At 27.9% G+C, this 21,762-nt stretch overlaps 2 protein-coding genes across 3 annotated transcripts in view; both read left to right on the forward strand.

Annotated features, from left to right (window-relative positions):
- LOC145842213 (DNA polymerase alpha catalytic subunit-like) overlaps positions 1-2,564 on the forward strand; it is a 42,123-nt gene extending 39,559 nt beyond the window's left edge. For both annotated transcript variants that reach the window (XM_082949625.1, XM_082949627.1), the window contains exons 30-32: positions 1,277-1,393; positions 1,662-1,755; positions 2,318-2,564. In XM_082949625.1, coding sequence (XP_082805751.1) covers positions 1,277-1,393; positions 1,662-1,755; positions 2,318-2,493 — 387 coding nt within the window. In that variant the 3' untranslated portion in view covers positions 2,494-2,564. The remainder of the gene's footprint in view (positions 1-1,276; positions 1,394-1,661; positions 1,756-2,317) is intronic.
- Positions 2,565-11,640: 9,076 nt separating this feature from the next.
- Positions 11,641-14,090, forward strand: LOC145842347 (uncharacterized). Its single transcript, XM_082949773.1, has 3 exons — positions 11,641-11,782; positions 12,174-12,903; positions 13,288-14,090. Exons 1-3 carry the CDS (start codon positions 11,656-11,658, stop codon positions 13,697-13,699), a joined length of 1,269 nt encoding a protein of 422 aa, XP_082805899.1. The 5' UTR covers positions 11,641-11,655; the 3' UTR covers positions 13,700-14,090.
- Positions 14,091-21,762: the final 7,672 nt, after the last annotated feature.

Here is a 21,762-nt window from a genome sequence, read left to right on the forward strand (position 1 = left end):
CAGTTATAAAGCACGTAAAAGTATTATTTATAAAAATTCAGGTGCTGGTTTGCAGCGTATTTAGATTGTTTGAAATTATATGTTTAAAGTATACAAAAAAAAATTAAGCATTAAATGAAATTAAGTTTTAACATATTGGCATAAATTTGATACTGAAAAATATAGCTCAGTAAGTTTTTATTAGCACTTTAAAAAAGTGCATTACTTAAGTATTTTGAAAACTTTTTAAGTCAAGATTTATTCGTTATAAATATTGAGTTTACAATATTAAAAATATTTTCAAATTAAAAACGAAATGAATAACATTTATTTCATTACTTTTGAAAAGTGGTTAAAATTTACCCTCATTTAATCAACAATGGACACTGCTCATCAAAAGCCCTTGAAAAGAAAACAGGGTTGTTTGAAAATAATAAAAAATCAATACAACAGATACGTGTAAACAATAAACTTTCACCGAAAACAGACAATAGACGGTAATCTGCGCGATAACGAACGGTCATAATCACTTTTATGACGTCGAGTGTTTCACCATTATCACGTCATAATGGAATCAACGAGATAATTACTCGAAACGAGCTTGTTTTTGGTGAAAGTTGAAATTTTAAGTGGATTTGCGCGATTGAATTTTTTATTACCATTTTCAAAAGTGGCCACTTGTGAGCTGTTTGTTCAACGTGTTACTTCGCGTTTGATTTGTGATTATGCGCGGTAATTTTGTGTGTTTGAAAAGTTGAAAGTTGCTAATCAATAAAACTTGTAAAGCACCCCTCGACATAAGTGAATGTTTGAAATGTAGAATTTTATTTGTCGTGTAATTTCAAAAAACGCTCGTTGTTTCCAAGTTTAGGTACGATCAGTCGTCTGTGCCCTGAATTCCGCGTAAAAAATGATGCTTTTGTTTCAACAGTTTTCAAACTCAGTTTTAAAAAGAAATACTATTTAGAATGATTGCAACTTTAGTGTATCATATGCATTTTTAGTTGAACATTTTTCAACTTCCCGAGAATGAAAATGCTTTTTGGTCTTTATAAGTACAAAAAAAATCTGTTTAAACGCAAATTGTTTTGTTTTGTAGTTTATATATTTTTTTTAAACATATTAGACAACTTTTTCTATATTTTAACGTTTAAAATAACTACAACACAGAAATAAGTTGCAATTTTGAAATGTTTGTTATTATCCATAAAATTGTTTTAACATATTAATAAACTTAAAAAAAAAACTAAATCTTAATTGAAATATTTATCTAAACTAACGTATTGTTACGTCACAGGGTTGGACGGTTTGCGACGATCCTGCTTGTGGTCACCGAACCAGATCGGCCCCGAATCTCCATGACAACAGGGGTCTGGTGTGCACCGTCTGTTACGGGGGAATCCTCAAGAGCGAGGTACGTCGTAGCATTGTTACGTCATAGTTTTTTTTTGTTAGAGAAAAGTTTGTGACGTCAACTGTGGACGCTTTTTGAAGTTATTTTCTTAGTTGTTACGATGCTACGAAACTTAAAAAATGTATTTTGATAAGCTGTAAAAGTTATTATTAAAACTGTCTTCATTACGTTTTTTTTTCAAATATTTTATTTTTAAATAACTTTAAAAGACTCAAAAACTCCTTAAGAACTTTTCAGTATTTTTCGAAATTCATATTTGTATTTTCAGTATTCGTACCGGGATTTGTACCAGCAGTTGTGCTTCTACAGACTCCAGTTTGACGTGGATTATGCGTTGAGAAAGTACAAGAAAAACAATATAAGTTTGTTTTTTGTACATAATAGACTAATACACATAAGATATAGTATACAAATTTTATATTTTTATGTTGCTTTTTTTTTAATTTTACACAAGTTTAAAGCATCTTTTTAGAAGTAAATGATAGCAGTTTTCCTCACACTCGTTAAGCAAATTTTAAAACTTCAACTCTAACTATGTTATGGAATATGTTTCTCAAAATCATTTTGATAGCTGCCCCCTTGGCAGAAAGTTATAAAATCCCTTTTTAGATATTGACCTTTTACTAGTAAATCACCCATTACTTTTTCGTGCGCTTATAATTGTATGCATCCCTGATCACCAAAATTGCCCACAAGGGCACGACACGCCCACTTTGGGAAACCCCGCCTTTGAATATTCAGTTGTTTTACACCATAACTGTTCATAATATAAATTTAAGTGTTTGTTAACAAAATATAGTCTTTCCATTCATAACCCCGTTGAAATGTGTTAAACCGTTAACACACAGAAACATATGTTGGTACGATAAAGGAAGATTACTGTATAATTTGTTTTTATTTTATGATATCTACTCGTTCTCACAGACTCGAACGCGAACGTGAAGGTGCAAAAGTACAAGGTGCAGTACAGGAAGCTGACAGACGTCGTCGACGCCTTCCTGCAGATGAACGGCTACAACAACGTGTCGCTGGCCTCGCTTTTCAGCTGGATGTCGGTTAATCGAAGCAGCAAGGTTGTCAAGACGGAACGCGTGAACTGACGAATGGAATGCAATACGCGTGTGTATATGAGTTTTTAGTGTTTTTGTTTTCGTTCGCTTTTTTACAATAAACTTGTGGTTTGAAATGATTGGTTGTTTGATTTTGGGAATTAGTTTAAGTTGTAGGCGAAAAAAAAATATTTTTGTGACTAAATGGTTGGAATTGGACGCCAATATATTTTCTATACCCAACGTAATATAAAGTGTATTCAATGAATATAACAACAGAGGTTGCAAGCAGTTTTCTGTCTTGGTTAAACATCTACGATTGTTTAAAAGAAGATGGTTTGTTTGTTTTCTGGGATGAAAGTAGGGTAAGCGGTGTTTTTTAACAATATGGTCGAAGTTTAAATGAAAAATATGTTTAATACAAAACCAGGCAGTTACCAAGTTTTACCACTGATCGGCTTTTTAACTGCGATTCTTATTATTAGAAGTAACCAAGTTGGTACATGTCTGACGTGAAAACTGTATGTGTAATTAACAAGTACTAAAAACGTAAACTAAAAGATGGAAATGCGCATAAACAGGTGCCGATAAATTAACATTGTACAAGTAAAAATCTCCTGACAAAATTATAAATTTAAGTATATGAAGTCTGTACATATTTGCATTTACTCGGTAGAAATTTGTATGCGAACATCTAAATATGCGTCCTTTTTAACAGCAAAAATGTTAAGTATTTTTAATAAAAACAGTTTGAAAGTACTCAATTTGTTATAACGCACGTTTCTCTGTGTTTTACTTGTTAACGTTTTATGTGCGTCAGCTTTCAATAAACTGAGTGTTTTTCAAATTGTTGCATGTTCAAACGAAATTGTTTCGTTTAGATCTCGGTTAGACCAGAAGTTGTTAGCAGTAAACAGGGTTGCCAAATTAAAATTAACAACAAAGCTGAAAAAACCTGGAATTTGAGAAATATTGAAGAAACCTGGAATTTTGAACAAAAGTCACTAAAAACTCTGGAATTTTTAGCAACTTTTACATAAAAGCTTATAATTTTTAGATTTAATACGAAAAATCAATTATACAAAAATCAATTTTATTTTTTTTATTGAAAAACACGTATAAAGTAGCTTTAAAGCAGCTATTCTTAACCTTGGGTAAATTTACCTCTGGGGGTGAATTCCCTTGTTTTAGGAGATATATTTTCTTTATTACAATTTATGCAAGTTAGTGTTTATCAATTGTTGTTTTAGTTTATAAGTTAGTGTTAAAATTAAATATTTTTTTAGGTGTTATGATTAATAAGCTTAAAGTTCAAAAAATCAAGTTTTTTTTCCTTAAAACTAAACACTATATTGTTAATTTAGGGTAAATTTGGTAATAAGCTTCCAATAAGGGGTAAAAAACTAAAAAAGGTTAAGAACTCCTCCTTAAAAGTATCTCTTCAATGTTGTTAAACTATTTAAGACCGTCTTTTACCTTAAATTTAGTTTTGTACCAAAATGGGTCAAATTTTTTTTATTCCTAATCTGGAAGAAGTTTAGAAAACCAAGAAAAAAACTTCAAAAAACCTTTGGCAACCCTGAAAAATTAAACATCAAAATATATTTTTGAGCTTTTTCAGCTAGGCATTAACAGTAACATAGGGGTACAAACGATGTCACGAAAAATCTGATGGTTGGACATTGTAAGATCAAAACCCACTAGTCGACATAGCAGCAAAATCTGCAAGTAACAAGAAATGTTTAACATAACTTGAAACCCTCTGTTGTATGTATTAGACTTGAAAAGAATAAGTTTCAAGTCTGACATAGTAAAGCTAAGCATTAATTAAATTCAAATGACTATCAATTTTGCTTGCACTTGTTTACTAATAACGTACAAAAACAATTAAAACTACTAACAATTAAGTTTGTTGTGTAAGCAAAAAAAGGTTTATTAATTAATTGATTTGCAAAAAAAAGTCATCTTGCCATCTTTGAAGTTTGACAATGAGTTTTTTGTTGTTAGAGAAAAAATGTATAATTCAACACCTTATATCATTTTATAAAAAAATAATAGACGAATTAGCTTGCTTTTACTGTTTTATTAAGACAATGGGTTAAATAATATACCAAAAGGCACAAAACTTGCTAACTAAAACTATACTGAAACTCAGAAAATGTATTTTTACGTATAAATATCTCAGGTTGTAAAACTTTGATAACATAGTTACTTATGTGGTTATATAATTACAAACAAGATTTTTTTTTAACAGCTTTTGTATAAGATATTTCAAACACACTAATTGTAAGAATTTCTGTTAGTTTACCTGCTAAAACATTTAACACAGCTAGTATTAATTAGCATATTTTTTACCTTGAGCTGTTATATTTTCGAATAACAATTTTCAACGATGCTAAAGCATTTTGATATAGAGTTGAAACTAGTATCTTTAAAACAAAAAGGAAATCATAAACAAATCAAGAACAACTCACTTTTGAGTTAAAAAGAGTAAATTAATTTTTATTAGGATTGCTTGTAGAGTTTTAAATAAGAATTTGTGTTCTTCAAAGTTCTTCAAAGTTAAAAAATAAATGAAATAAATTTCAACAAATTTAAAAGGATTCATGACTAGAATTTAGACTTTAAAAACGAACTTTATTAGTCAGCTTAAAAAGTTTTCTTGAATTTTTTTTACCAACTAGTAAGAAGCCAACACTTATTCTATTAGAAAACACATTGCAACACACAGCGAAATCAAAACAACCTAATGTAAATAAAAAATTGAAAAACTAAACGATTATTGATTTTTTATTCGTAAGCTTATCGGTTAAATCGCGTCGCTTTGATTATAGATAATTTAGTAAAACAATTCTACGAAACCAAAAACATGTGATTATTGTTACAAGTAATATTAATGTTAAATAAACAATTGTATAATGATAAAAAAATCCAAGCACAGTATAACTTCCTTTTACGTATTTGATTAATCAGTGTTCTTCTTATTATTAATTGAAACCAAACAGTTGTCTTAACCGATTTGATTAAAATTAAAAGCTTTTCTAAAAAGAACACATAAAAGCCGAGATCTCTCAAAAGCTGTTTTAATGCTTTGCTACCTGATTTTGATAAAGCAGAACTTTTAAAGTTCTTTTTGAAAAACTAGTTTTCAACCCTGAGCTTAGTTTCAAAAAGTAACAGACAAATTAAAAGTACGAGCTTAGTTATTAGGCTATAAATTCTTGTTTTATTTTGTAGCAAAGGTATGTTTTGTTTACTTTAGAATACGTTTAAGTGAGTGAAAACATTAAACTTAACTTAATAACTTGATAGGAAGATTTGCAATGAGAGCCTTTGCATTCTAAGAAGTACAAAAATAACAAAGTTTATTACGCTACTGTCATAAAATAAGTAAACAAAATTACAAGAGTTTAAATTTATGTTTGCGCAAAATTTATTATCAGAAAAAAAAACAATGATTCATTCCAAGTCATTATCAAATTATCTTAAATGCTATATTTTGAGCTCTGTTTGACTTATATACTTCTGAAACTAGATCGATATTTATAGTTTAAATGCATAATATTGCTGAATTAATTCGATCGCTTTTTTCAAGCTCTATTTAAAATCTGAATAAATTTGACATGACCATTGAATTTAAAACATCTCAAGCTAGTAGTTTGCTAAAGCCTGATGATTGTACTAGTTTATTATACTATACTGACGAAAAAAAAAACATGTTTCTAATTCAAGACTATAAAAACGTCAATTAATTTTGTATGTTTAGTTTAACAGTGATTGAAAAGTATAAGAAAATACGGAGGTTTTTTGTTTTATTGCTATGAATGATTTTATTAGAATTAGAACTATGACAAACGCGAATAAAAAAAGAATGCGTACGGTCTACGGGAAATTTCAACTTATAGTAAAACACAAGTAAAAGTTAATTTTTCTAAATTTAGTCAGTCAAATTCGAAGAATTGATATAATCGCTTTTATTAATATTGATTTTGTTTTTATATGAATATATATATATAGTACAAAACGCTGCAACGCAAGCTTCATTCCCATTGCAAGAGGTAAAGGTAGTACGCTTTTTTTGTTTAAATAAACAAGCTCAAAAAAGGACTGCTGTAAATTAAAAACCGGTGAGTCTGTAAAAAGTTTTTTTTTTTGTTAAATAGTCCTACTTGAGTATTTAAGTGTTCGGTACGAAATTAGAAAACTTTTTTTCAGCTTGTCAATATAACGATGTTTTGTAAAAATTTAAAATTACGATATTTTGAGCTGCGCTGCTGAAGTGAAGCAGTCGTGTGATAATTAAAAGCTTTTGCATTCAAATGAACTACCGCTCAAGTAAGAAGCAGGGCTAGCCTGATCACAACTCAAATTTTGTTAAATGCAAACATCGTGTTGCAACATGTGTGCAGCAATTTCAAACAAATGCAATTTTAATATAGAGTGTATTTTTGGAATCTGTCTGTCAGTATTAGTTATAGTGAAAATAGTAATTTATTTCCAACTAAACGACCTTTGAACTCATCTTTTTAAAATATCAAAAAAAATTTCGTTCTTTTTTACCAGGTGTAAATATTTAAAACTAATATTAAACAGTTAATAACGACCATTTTAATTGAAAACAAGTTAAAATGATCTTATATTAACTTACATACCTCACTTTTTGATGCGCTATTTTTGACCTTAATCTATTTATTTAGTTAAAACAGATCGTGATCAGTTTAAAAAGTATAAACAATGGTTTATTTGTATACTGTTTGAAACATTTAGAAACAGAGCGTTCGTTTCAAATATTCGACGAAATGTATTCAAATCATTGGCTGTCGTTAGGCTTATCTTAACGGATACACTGTTTGTTGAAACTTTGATACAGGCTTCCATGCTTGTAGAAGTCAAAGTAAAACGTAGAAGTAGCATTCTAAAAATTAGAAAAAAAATTTAACTGGATTAAATATTTGGTTAAAACTTTTTTTTTATCAGCTGAAATTTTTAAAATTGTTTTTTAAGCAAACTATAGAGAAAGTAAAAAACATTTTGTACTTTTAAAAATTTGTAACAGACTAACCAATAAAGATCTTGTTTTAGGCAACTGAAAAAAGAAAGGATAAAGTCCATTGGTAACACACTTGTGTTAAAACCCTGATCAGTTATTTTGATAACTCAATTACTTCATGCAACATTTAAAGCACTTGTGAAAAAGAACCCTTGTAATTCACGCGAATGGCATTCATAACTTTCTCTTTCTACACGAAATATGAAAAAAGCCCTTTCAAGTACCTGTGATCTCGTGAAAAGCGAAAACTCATCATTTTCACTTATCTGAGTGCTCAAAGTTGCCGTGATAAACTTGTACGTTGATCATTTTTGAAAATGTTTTGCTTAATAAAGACATCACTATGCAAAAGCATAACAAATGTAATTATTTAGTTTTTTTTTAAGGCTACAATTTATAATAAAATATGTGATACTTTAGTACGACTTTTGTGTGTTTTTTATTATGCAAAAATAAATCAAATTAATTTGTTGTATCTACATGATATTGTTAACAGACGGTTAAAATTCGAAATTGTTGATAAGGAAGCATACGTGTTCAAAAATGTTATGTTGTAATTAGCATTTACAAAGAAATTGTACTCAAAAAATTAGTTTTGACAAGTTACGATGACTTTTTACTAGGTAAGAAAATATCTCGCGGGTTTAAAAGATCTGTACAATATTTCAATTTGTTTTTTTAAATCTACCAAGTTGCTAGTTTTACTTTACTTCAGTCCATAACTCCATGAATCTTAGTCTACAATCTATTTGAAAAATTTTTAAAAGGTTTAAAACTTTTACTAAATTGCAGCGGTTATAGAACTAAGAATTCTGCAAATTCAGTAGATGTTTATTAAAATGTTTAAAAATGTGTTGAGAACTTAAAACCAGCTTAGAAAACAAATAAAACATGCATTAATTAGATTTTTGTTTAAAGAAAACTTGACTTTGGTACTTACTAATTAGCATTCATAAGACTTGTTTTTCAATTAAAACTTAAAATTAGTATTTGAACAGTAAATATTGGTTGATTACTTATTAACAGTTCAAAACTTTGTCTAAACAGTTTGTCTTAATAAAGCTATGAAGCTTGGAAAAATCAGTTTGTGTTAACTTTTTTACGGTACAAAGTCTATGATAAGTAGAAACGTTCTAGTTAGTGAAATCAAGTTTGAGCTTTACAGTTTTTTAATTTTTAACAGACACTTAAACTATCTCTAAGAATAACTGCGTTGAATGAGTTTTAAGTAAATTCATCTAAATAAGAAAAAAAAAAGCTTAAACGTATAGAATGACAGTTTTATGATTAAAGTAAGAAAGAATACAGTGTGGTTTTGTTTTTTAATTTCCTTTTCCGAGAAAAACACAATCCAAAAAGACTTTCAACTTTTCCAGTAATAGTGTGTTTTAACAAGACAAAGACTTTTTGGATAGACTTACCGAGAAAATATATCTTAAAACCCGAGCTTTTTAAACCTGTTTAAACCCTGGGACGCGTGGAAAAAGTGGTTTTTAATGTGAGTTTGCATAATGGTTTCAATTTACACCGTTTTGATCGAAGCGTACAACCAAGTCTCATTTGAAACTCGTGACGAGATTTGTATGCGAGGAAATGTACGTTGTCAAGTTTACTGTCCGAGCCCATAGTGATTTTGATAAATCGTTTTAATTCGCGCAAATTACACCGATCGAACCAGCATTGTTTTGTTGTACGCGTGGGTGTTGTAATTGGCTACAAGTTTTCTTATAAGAAGATGCTAGTACTTGTTAGATCGCATAACAATTACGTTCGATTGAGAAGTGTAACAAAATGACCTGGTATAACACATACGTAGTCTTTAAGCTTTATATATATACTGTTTTGTGTGATGTTTTTGCTTAGCTTTGTTTAATTAATACTAAAAAAATTGTAAACAAAAGTTTCAAAGCTTTAATTATTATATTGATTTCAAATCTGAGATACAGCGTTTGTGTGAGATTATATATTAATACATATTTATTTTGAATATATTTTTTAATGAGGTAAAACCATATTGGAATTGCTTACGGTCGTTTAACAGCTTGTCAGAACGAAAAATGAACTACTAAAAAAAAATTGTTAGATAAATTTTTATGGCAGTGACTAATATAAAATAAAACTTTGTAAGTAAAACCTAATAATTTGTTTGAAAGTATTTACTATATGCAAATTAATGTTTTTTTAAATATGCGTTTTTGCTATAGCCTTTTATTGTCTTTTAATTATGTTTCTAATTTCTCCAAGCTCCAGAGTTCTACCGAGTATTTTTCATTCTAAGTTTTAGTTTGTGTCTTACAAAAAGATCTAGCTCAGAATAATTATTAGTGTTTGTTTAAATAGAATTACTTTTTGTCTTCCGTTGAAGCTTGTTTTATAATTTAGGCATCCATCCTTGAATGGTGTACTAGTTGAGTGTAATAATTTTATTTCTCGTACAATTAATTAAAAAAGACCAGCCTGTATTTACAAATTTTTGTTTTACCTACAAAACGATGACAACATTTATATCTGTTTATACTCAGTCTATAAACTATTTTTTTGTTTTAATTAGCCGAGAAAATATTGAAGCGATAGTTAAAACATAGTTAAATTTTATTAAAACTAAACATTTAACTACTGGAATAGCACAATTATATAGAAGTACTATGAACTCAACCATTAATAAAAACAATTCATAATCTATTTATACATTTAGTTATAATGACGCAAATAAAAATAAAGTGATACTAACATCTTAGTTTGAATATAGTGTTTATTGAATGATGGTAAAAAAAAAAAAACAAGTTTAGCTTAATTTACGAATAAATAGATTAACCAATTAAGTTATCAATAAAGGTTATATGCCTGTTGCATTTATATATATTGAAAACATACTTTAAACTTACTGAGTTAATTGCGTTTGTTAGTTGAGTAAAGTCGAGTAAGAACCATCTTACTAATTAGTTCAACTCTGACACATACTTGTTATTATTATTATTGAGAAACATTCAGCTCAAACTGATGCATCAGCAAGCATAAATTTTACGTAATTAGAATTAATTGTCACCAACGTAACAGAGTTTAATTATAACTGTTGTTTTTGTTTTGCAAGCGCTATGATTAACACTTCTGCTGGTTTATTTGCAACGAAATAAAAAATAACTTTATTTTTAGCTTAAGTTTGAGCTTTAGGTACAGACAGTAAAAATAGTATAGTGTTAGTTAAAAAACTTGAAATTTCAAGTAATGATTGTTTTTAAAATTCTTTATACAAAAGTATTGCTGTGTACAAATAAGAAAACAGGTTAAGTAGGTTTGAAAAAAAATTGTTCGGTGAAAGTTCATAAACTGTTAAAAAATTAAGTTTTTAATAAAAGAGTTTTAAATAAAGAATGCTAAAAAAACGATGCTAAAGAAGTAATAGAACGTCAATTGTAATAAAAAAATCTTTAACAAGAAATAAAACTTCAATTTTGCTGCGCATGTAGTTTTACAGTAACCGGTTAAAAGTTAAAACAATTAGTTCGTTAGGAAGTTAAGACCTGCGTGATTAAGACTGAAATAGAAAAAAATTATATTGTTATAACACGAAACAAACGGTCAAATGGTTTTCTTTAGCAAATAACACAGCTTGTTGATAAATTGATCAATACAAACAGCAAATTGAGAGAATTTTTGCTCAGCGCGTGAATCATTGCAAATTAAATGAGGAAACCGTATAATATTGTAGCTGCTTGTTATGGTTATTTTATTGATAGTTGTTCAGCGCAATTAATGGTATTAATTAGTTTTCTTTCTCACATTGTGCTTAGTTGCTAGACTGGTACTTGCTACGAAGAGCAGTTCCAGTAAACTTTTGTTTGTGCGTAGAGTTGTGTTGATTTTTTGTTAATTAAAAAGGTTGCAATAATGTTTGCAACAAAAAAGGTAGTTTTTGTTTAAAACTAGTTTGGACTTTTTTAAAGTTTATTAATTTGTCAGTTGAGTTTTATTCGTATAATTATAAATATTCCGATAATTTTTTCAAGCGTAAGAAAAAATTAGAATAAAAAAATTTTAAATTTTCAATCAGAAGCCTTTTTTTTTTGAAAAATTGTAAAAGTTTTATGCTTAGTTATATACCAGTTTTAACAAGGATTTTATTTCTGCCTTAATATTCCAGGGAAAATAATTTTCACTGTAAAATGTCAAATTTCGGAATCGACAACATTTTGAACCAATCACGTCAGAGAATGATGAATTTTGGACCAACCAGAGATCGGGGAGATCATATGAACAACATGATGGCTTACAGAGGGGGATTTGTTCAAGGTATATAAAAAAAGAAACAGTTATTGATATATTAATGTATAATAAAAAACTTTTGTATGACATTTTAAAGTTTTTATTTCAAAATAGGTTTAAGTTCGTATTAAAGTAAAACAGCTCCGTTTTACAAAAACAAAATAGGAAGTTGTTTGCATGTCTAATGAACTACAATAAGCAGTTTAGAGCTTAAGTAAAAGTTTTTTTTTAACTAAAAGTTTAAGTTTATTTAGAGTTTGCTTTAGTTATAATATAACTAGCTGTCCCTAAGTCGGTAAGTATATTAATTTTAATTTTTATTAAACTTTAAATTAATTCGGCAAACTTTTACATTTAGAACATACATTTATAACTCCTTTATTTCGCACAAAACAAACTAAAAAAACAAATCCCGCAGCTTTCCAACGGGACCAGAACGTCGTGAGGCCCTCGAAGCCGAAAGAAGAGCAACCGGCTCACAACAGCAAACCTCTGTACTTGAAGGAGGAACCGACGAACTGCAAAAAGTTCGACAGCAAACACCTCAACGAGGAAATTGTCAGAATCAGGGAGGCGCTGTTCAAGCGCAACCACCGGGACGCCCCCAACCTGATACCGAGCAATCGTCAGCGCCCGGAAGAAGCCGAAATCGATTTGAAGCCGGGCTTTCGCTTCGACGCCGAAAAAAGAGCGAAAAGTTTGATTTTCGGGCAGAAAATAAGCGGTGTCAGGCCGGCAGCGACGGCGGAGCACAAAAGCCATCAGCAGGAAAAAACATGGCCGCACGCCGCTAAAGACGATTTTCGCCGGAGGCCGGAACAGAAGACGCCGCCGAGGCTGTTGTTCGACTGCAAAAAGGAACTTTCTCCGCAAAACTCCTCCACCGCAAACCAAGAGCTCCTCCACCTGAGCCTGCAGAACCTGTACGCCAAGAACAAGGAGAAACCCGAAATGTTCCCTCCTTCCTTTCGCCAGTCTCCAAAAAGTTTCGCCAGAGGTGCTTCCCCGGACGGTTATGGCGGGAGATTGGAGGACCTGCAAACTCCTCCGAAGAAGAACCGCAGGTACAGGACCACTTTCACCTCCATGCAGCTCAACGACTTGGAGGGGGAGTTTCAGAGGGGCCAGTACCCTGACATTAACAGGAGGTTGGTTGCACCTACTACATAGTAATTTTTTTATGTGAAACGTTAATTTTTGAATCCAAGTACTTTAGTGAGCAACCGCTATACTCATAAATTGCTAAAGTTAATTTAAAGCGGCATAAGCAGTAAAAGCTACCTAAAAGCTATATTTTTCAAAACTTAAAGCGTTTACACAATTTTTTCATAAACTCGAATACAATAAACATTTTAAAAATCTTCGTTCAACCAATAAATAAAAACTAAATAAAAATGTAGATTTGTCTAAATTACAAAAATGCAACGTTGTTTTTAGAACAGTGTTATTTTACTATGTAAATAATTTTTAAAGTAATCAATCCAAGCAAACGCAATTATTACAATGATAATTAAAATAAGTGATTTCTTCAGAGAGGAGTTGGCCAGGAAAACAGGTCTGACGGAATCCAGGGTTCAGGTGTGGTTCCAAAACCGCCGCGCCAAGGAGCGCAAAACCGTCAAACAAACTCGGATGTTTCACGGGGGATTTCCCCTATTCGCAACCACCCCCTTCTACCAGCAGCAGATTGCCAGGGCGACGGCGAGTTACGGGGTCCAGCCGCAGTTCGCCCCCACTCCCTACCAGCACTACCTGGGGGCCCTGTGCGCGTTGCTAAGGAGCCACGTGAATCCCCTTCAGATGATGGCCTCGCAGAATTTCGGTTTCCACGGCAACCAGGCGAGGGTAAGCCCCCAAATGTTGCAGCAGATGGGGCTGCAGAGACCCACCTCAGATTTGAAGGAAATGGTTCAAGAAGTTGTCAGGAGTAAAGAGGATAACTGAATAAACAACTAATTTGCTTTTTTAATTTATTGCTTATTAATTTTTTGTGGTTGTATTAAAGTACCTGTGCCTTTATAAGCTGTTGAATTTTTTTTTTTTTTTAATTTATTATATAATACTTGCTATATCTGTCCTGATATTATGTACACTTGTAAAAACATATATGCGTTATTTTCATAATGATATTGTGCTTTTCATCATGATTATACTGTAATGTTATTCTTTTCAAAAAAAAGACTAAAAACAAACATATCGAAATAAAACTTTCAAATTACCAATAGGTTTTAAAAGCTGTTATAAAAACAAAACTTTTACTTTGTTTGATGAGGTATACGAGAGGTGCACTGTTAAAAAAAATTATAAAATAAACATTTTTGTAATTGTTTTCATTTTCGTTTTCGTTTTTTAATTTTTTTTATTTTTTATGTTCTATTGCTTATGTTGTGTATTTATCATTTCTCCGTAAAATTTTGACTAATAATTTTTTTTTGTGTATTTAAATAAAAGGTTTATATAAAAATAAAGCTGTTTTGATAGAGAAGTTTTTAATTATATTAATAGAAACTATTTTTACACAGTTAAAATTTAAATTGTAAACAAAAAAATTTGTATAGGTTAAGGTATTTTAAATAAATAACAAGATGTTTTCTTAGAAAATAAGCATTTTAAGTCAAAAAAATGATTAACAGATTTTTGTAAGTAATCAATAAAATTGAGTAATTAAGTTAAATAAAATAAAGAATCTGAAAAACTTAAAAGTATTTTAAATAGAAATTAAATTAAACTTGAGCAAACAATGTAACAGTGGATAGAAACAGAAAGTACATACAGTTATGTTTTTCACAAACATTTGAAAAAAAAAACTTAAAGCACTGTAGTTATTGCAATAATTTTTTATTTTATGTTAAGAGTATGTAGTTAGTTTTAGAGAGTTCTTTTTATGACTTTAACATTTACAACAGTTACGTGTTTTTCTTGAAACAAGTAAAATAGTACAAATCTAATTGAAATTTTAGCGTTTTCGAAAAGGGTTTATTAAAGTGCAATTAAACTTCATCACTCAAAACTCTAAAGTAAACTTTTTTTTAAAGTAGGTAGTGTTCTTAAGTTTCTTCCTTAAACTGTCGTAAATGATTTTTTGGTACAGTGACTGCAGCCTGGTATTAAATGCAGTAATTCAAATCATAAAAGTAAGTTTAAAAGTTAGCAGTATTGAATGTCCTAAACGTCTTGTGTGTAGTAAAAACAGTAGTACATAATTCAAAAGTACATAACTGTTATAAAAAACTCCGAACGACGATACGAAAAATGTTAATTTTTTTTTAGTTGTCAAGTAGAATTAAAAGTTAATCAAGTAAGTTTCAAGCGTTTGCGTAAAACAATGAGAAAAATAACACAATTTAGTTTCAGTGGGCTCAAATTAAAATTAACTTGTAAAAAACAGGAAAAAACTGTCAGTAGGTTTTTCCTGTAAAAATAAAGTAAATTCAGTTACGTTATTTTATTTTAATTGTTTGTTAATTGAAAGGGAAAAAAGTCGAAACTGCACTTACTGTAAAACAATGCCTTATAACAGCAAATGACAGCTAAAGTTTTGCCAGCTTTTTTAAAATTTTATAATTTTATATGCTGATCAATTTTATAAAAACAAATAACTGTTTGCTTTTAGGCAAGCATTGTAATTCGTTTGTAATTTGAAACAATCTTTATCCTTGTTTTATTAAGCTAACTAAAGTTGACCAAAAAGCAAAACTGGCAGTTTAGAGTAAAAAAACTAAAAAGTAAACTTTAGACAAAAAGTTTTACAACAATATACTTAAATTTATATGATTTTAAGCTTAGCTGAAATAAGTTATCAATTTTCTTAAAAGTTCTTAGTATTTAAAAAAGTTAAAAAAGTGATTTTATAACTTTTTAAGGCATCACCTATTGTACTTCAAATATAAATTCTGTGCCTATTGTTTTATGAAAGTTACTATTTTGCACTTATTTAAACTTTTATAGAGAATTTTTAACTCTTTGTAGTTGGCATATTTAAGTGTAAAAAATATTAAAAAATAAAGTTATATGTTGTTTTAAAATATTAGAAATAATTTTTTTTTTAATTAGATGAAATAAAAGTAATATAAGTAACAACATCGTGTTTTAAACTTATTAACATTTCAGTTAAAATGTTGTGCTCTTAAATAAGTTACTATTAAAAAAGAAAACAGAAAAACTAAGAATAAGCTGCTGTTTATTGTGTTATGACTTTAAAAAACCTTGATTTAAAAAACATTAGATAATTGTTAGGTAGTTTGTACTGCAAATTTTGAACAGCTTTTAAAATTAAACTTAACTCAATAAATTGTTCTGTCTTTTGCTTTATACTAGTAGCTGTTTGTTCAAAGTAATTGCTAAAAATTAATTTTTTATTTAGATTAAACAACACAAACTGAATTTTATTTATTTTTATTTTAAGAAAGTAGCAATACTTTCGTTTCTAGAGAAAATAGATCATAACTCAATTGGCAAGAATTACGTTTTAAGTTAATTTAAAACTAATGCAAATTGAATGGCAAATACTCAAATTTTACTAATGTTTATGATATATTATTTCATTTCTTACAAGCAAATTAGTTTTAATCGAAAATAAGAAACCATAAAATCAGCTAAAGTTTCAGCTCCTTGCAAACACTTAAAGCATTTTTTTGTACTTGCCTTTGAAAGAAATTCATACTCTCAGAACACAATGTACTAAAAAGTGTACACAGTTAGTCAAAATTGTTGAGGTTTTTGTTTCGAAGATATACGGCAGGTCCAAACTCAGGTGTTGATGTTAAACCCAAACTTTATTTAAAAAGTGCAAACTTATATGTGTGTTAAATTGTTTGGTAGTTTACTTCACTTAAAGTTGGCAAGTAAGACTTTGTAGAAGTGTTTTAGAGTAATGTGTGCATTGTTTCATACAGATAAAATTTTAATATTAAAAAAACCAGTGCCGTTTTCTTTAAAGTTATTAGTTATTATGTTCTATAGTTTTGCCATGAGTGATATATTATTTCGTGGCAAAGTGTCCACTGTTTTTTAATAGAAGGTAAAAAATATAATTTGTAGAGAGGTGCACTTTAAAGGGGAACCGCTCAATTCCAACCCGCGATAAATTTCTATCCACGCATAATTACAACCCGTATAATTGCCACGCGATCAAATCTGAGAATCGCTTACCGACCAAGGGTAAGGGTTAGGCGTAACAGTGATAGTAAAAAACAAATTAAAAAAATTTACATAAAACCAAAAAAAAAAAAAAATTTTGGGTGGGAATTGTAAGTATACACCACTTTTAAGAAGCCAATAAATAAACTAGTAAGTATCCATTGTCACTTATTAGTTCATTTTCTTGTGATCATCGTGCAAATGTGAAATAGTTCTAAAGAAATAAACTCAGTAAAAACATTTTGTTTTTATTTATACTTTAACAGCATTTTCCATAGGTAAAGTTTTAATATGAGAAAACCGTAGTCTTTACAGTTGCTAGTTATTATAGTCTATAACAGTCTATGCTTCTACTTGTGATAGTTACAATATGTTATTTTATTAAATTTAATTTGAAAGTTTGTAGATAGCTTTTTATGTCCACAACAATTTACGTAATGTTAAAATGTTGTTGAGTTCTACAAAGTTTTATTGAGTAAGGTACTATACAAAAGTTGTTTAAAATGTTTTTTTTTAAATTTTTTGTATAATACAAACTGCTGTAAACGTTAAAAAAAAATCTTTTTTTTATGAAACGTAGAAAATTTAAACAATACAGCTTAATTTAAATCAAATTTAAGAAAAACTTGTAAAACACAGGAAGAAGCTGTCAGTAGGGTTTCGTGTAAAAACAAAGTAAACTAGTTTTGTAATTTAATTTTTATTGTTGGTAAATTGAAACGGAAAAGAAAATCAAAATTTCCCTTACAATAAAGTTTTGTAGCAGTTAATGAGATTTTAAATTTTAAAAGGTTTATGCAACTTTTAAACTATTGTTGTTTTCATATTAATTGTAATAAAACAAGTAAAGTTTTTACTTTTAGTATTTATTGATTAACTTGTGTATTCATTTTGTAATAAAACAATAACTTTTGTATTCAGTTTAAAAAGTTTTCTATATAAAAACTTTGTATATAGTGTTTCTCTTTATTTTAAAATATTTCAAAACTAAGTTATTATTAAAGTAATATAAGTTTGTTGGTAAAACATTAAAACTCAAAAAAAAAAAGTTAAGGAAATTAATTTTTTCAGATAGTTGAAAGGATGTAATATAAAATGCAGCAGAAAAAATTGGACAAAACTGTAGCACAATGATAATAAAAAACAACAAAATATTAGTTCAAATAACCAGGTTATATAAAAGTATGAGTCAAAAAATAACTTTAGTAAAATAACCTATAAGTTATGTTATAAGTTCTAAATTTATCAAGTTTATATGCACCATAAAAATAAATTGTCTTCGATAAGTACATCTTCTAATTTCCTTTTAATCACAAAAATTCACAATTTTGTTGTAGAATTTTTGATAGTACTTAAATAAAACGTATGCCAAGTCCGAAAAACATGATCAATATAAAAAAAATAAAAATGTTTCAAGAAACAAAAAACGTTTGCTTTAAATTGAACAAAAAAAGTTATAAGTATTCAGCCTAATATTATCATAATTAAGCTAAAGTGCAAAAATCTAATATGTTGAAGATAAGAAAATAAGAAATTTATACTGCAGTAGCTAGTGTAGTTATTTTCAAATATCAAAGTTTTGTATAAATATATATATATAAATATATATATATTATAGAATACTTTTAAAAATGTTTATATTAGTTAAAACAGTACCTATTAGTTTATCGATGACTAAAAAGATTGTTTAAACTGTTTTACAGTCACTGTTGTGTTAGAAATTGCGAAGTCATAAATTAATAGTTAAAAAAGAGTATTTTAGCTTATAACACAAATTTTTTTCAATATCTAGGTTTTTAGGTTAAAATTAAAATGTATTTATATACTGTGTAAAACAAATATTTTGTGATTTTTTGTAAACTATATCTACTTTTTTATCAAGTGCTTACCTATTTTTAGTGGAATTCAGTAAAAAATACAAATAAAATTGTTATAAGTTTTAGTTTTTGAATTCAAGTTAATTTTTTAATTAGTTTTTTTTTAGTTGTCTGTATTTATTATAGAAACTATAAAACCTATAAACGTTATATGTAAACATTAAGCTTCAAAGGTTTTTTAGTCTTAGCAAATATGTGTTACTAATTTTTAAAACTATAAAACTTTAAGTTTTATAACCAGCTTATTTTTACAGAAACATCGGTCGGTATTACTATCCTTTTTACAAATGGCTAAAACTAAATAATTGCTGTTGTTAAAAACTAGTTTAAAATTGCACTTTATTAGAGAATTTAAAGAAAAACCAGCAGATCATCAATTAAAATTTGCACATTTACAAAGGTAAACTGTATCATTAAGAAAATTAATAAAAAAAATTCAAGTTCTTAAAATTAAATAAGCGATTTAGAAAGTGGTACAACTAAGCGTTTGATTGGAAATTATATTTAAAATAAAATTTGTGCTGTATGGTTTAGTTATGTAATTTTCCAGTAATCGCGAAGTTGCGAGATTTATTGAAAGCTTCGGATTTAATTTCAATTAAAATCACAACAAACGGTAAAATATAAGTCAAGCGTCCATAGCAAGTGAAGTATAGCATTTAGATTATTTAGATTATTAAAATTCTTATTTTTTTGTTTTTGAGATATTAAAACATGACTTGAAAAGATTGAAATAGTTTGATTGCTAATAAAATTAAAAGTCTAGCTTGAAAATTGTATTTCATTGAATATCAGCAACTAAAAAAATTAACATAGTTTAATTTACATTAAGTGAGTTATTTTATTTATTCTATCATACTGTGTAAATCTAAGCTTTTAATAATTGCTTTAAAAGTTAATTTTTCTAAGGTTGTAATGACAACTAATTTGAACAGCTTTTAAAATTTGTTGAGTAAGCAAAGGTAATAAATAATTAAAAATAACTTAATGGGTAAAAGCGAGCAAAAAATAAATTGAATGGCAGTAGTTTAATCATAAACTAAAAAAAAAATCATCATCGTGTAGTAATATCACATAAGCTTATGTACGACATCTATAAAAAAAATCAATATAAACTTGTCATAAGATGCTAAAATGGTTTGAAATTACCGAAACTTAACTATGTTGCAAACAAAAAAATATGCGAAAAGCGCAAGAAATAAGTTCTATTTTTAACAAAAGTTAGTGAGAAGGTTTTACCTTATCTGTAGGAAGAAGCTTTTGGTACATTTTTCCTGTAAAAAAGAAATAAAGTTCAAGTTGATTCGATTGTTTTTTGTTGAAGTTATTTGTAACATGAAATAACATAAAGATGAAATTTATACTTACAATTTATTAAAACTTTTAAACAAAAAACTAAAAAAACAGTTAGTGACGTATCTACTTTTGACAGTTTAGTTGTGAAAATTTGAAAACTTTGAAACACAAACTCTTTCTATTGAGGTTTAAATTTTTTTTTTTTAATATTAAAATACAATAGGAAACAGTATTGTTTAATGTTCGATTAAAATTAGGTATTTTGTAAAAACCATTGTATTTTATTAGCTCTTTTACAGTACTTACTTATACTCAAAAGTAGTGTTTAAAAAAGTTGAAAGTACTGTAAAAGTTAAAAAGTTGCAATAAAAATATTAAAAACCTTGTATTTTTTTAAACAAATCAATTTTTTTTTACAGTTCTAATATTAAAAATAAATTTATTAATGTTTTACTTGAAACTTTTATAATTGTTATCATGCTTAGTTTTTGACTACTGCAAACTTAATATGGAATCTTTTAATTTATTTTGTATTGAAGTTTTAGTTTTAGCTTTTTTTTGTTTGGTTAGCCTACAATCTTTTTAAAATTTTGTTTAAACAAAGTTGAAGCATCACCGTATTTCACAAAAAAAAACTGGAAACAGCACTAATGTGATTAAGCTAGAACGATGTTTATATTATCATTATGCTAATTTATAAAATTTAAATTAAACAAAGCATACGAAAATTTTCAAAAAACTTTATTTTAACTTTATTTAATAAGTCATTTTTTAGTTTCAAATAAAAAAAAAACAGAATAAAAACAAAAAAAACTGTTTTTATACTAAATTAGATTTTTAAAAACAGAACAAAACTAAACTCAACTTGTTTTAGCTTTTTGTACAAACTTAAAAGTAAAAATTTTCAGCTAGCAGTTAAAAACTTTTATTCAGATAACTCCTAAACTTAAGTAACCATTTTCTATAAAAAAACTAAGATCTATTTTTAAATTGAAATTATCATAGGCAGTTTGAATTCCAAACAACATTTGATACCCGTTTGTAAACTTTGAATGCTTTGTATAGAAATAAACCGATATTGTTAGAATACCTCGTGAAAAGTATCATCTACAAATTTTGGTTTTAAATTTATTAAAAATATAACTTTATTTCACAATATTTTTAAACTCCAGAATTTAAGTCAATTAATGTTTTTGCAGAAATGAATAATTAAACTTAAAGAAACTATATATACCTGCTTTAACTTTCTTAACATATATTTATCTGCAGTATGTAAAAAACTAGTTATGTCTTGTTAAATTAAATTTTTTAACAAAACTAAGTCAATCTTTGTTTTATGTAATTGTTTTGTTACTTTTGTATTCAAACTGTGCTTAAAAGCATCTAAATCTTTCCTTTAAAAAACTGGCTAATACTCGAAGAGATTATTATAAAGTATTTAGCTTAACATAGAATGTCAAAATTAGAATACTTATTTTAAAGTTTTTTAAAATGGTGTAGGTTTAAAGTCAAATAAACTAATTTGATAAAATTGTAGCATCATATAAAAAAATTAAGTTGTTAAACACTTTTAGATGGAATCCAGTATTATAACATAGTTTTTTTGAACACGTTTATATATTATTTTCAAGTAAAGTTGTTAGAGTTTGAAAGACAAAATGTTATGTTAATAAAGTTTAAACTGTTTTTGCACAG

This window comes from Thalia democratica, chromosome 8 (assembly GCF_965202585.1).
Source record: "Thalia democratica chromosome 8, ktThaDemo2.hap1.1, whole genome shotgun sequence".
In the NCBI taxonomy this organism is placed as follows: domain Eukaryota; kingdom Metazoa; phylum Chordata; class Thaliacea; order Salpida; family Salpidae; genus Thalia; species Thalia democratica.

Bases quoted from the DNA above. Each gene is read 5' to 3' on its own strand.
- LOC145842347 (XM_082949773.1), top strand. From the start codon at position 11,656: ATGTCAAATTTCGGAATCGACAACATTTTGAACCAATCACGTCAGAGA. The intron at 11,783-12,173 runs GTATATAAAAAA...CAAATCCCGCAG, and splicing joins CAGAGGGGGATTTGTTCAAG to CTTTCCAACGGGACCAGAAC. The intron at 12,904-13,287 runs GTTGGTTGCACC...TGATTTCTTCAG, and splicing joins TACCCTGACATTAACAGGAG to AGAGGAGTTGGCCAGGAAAA.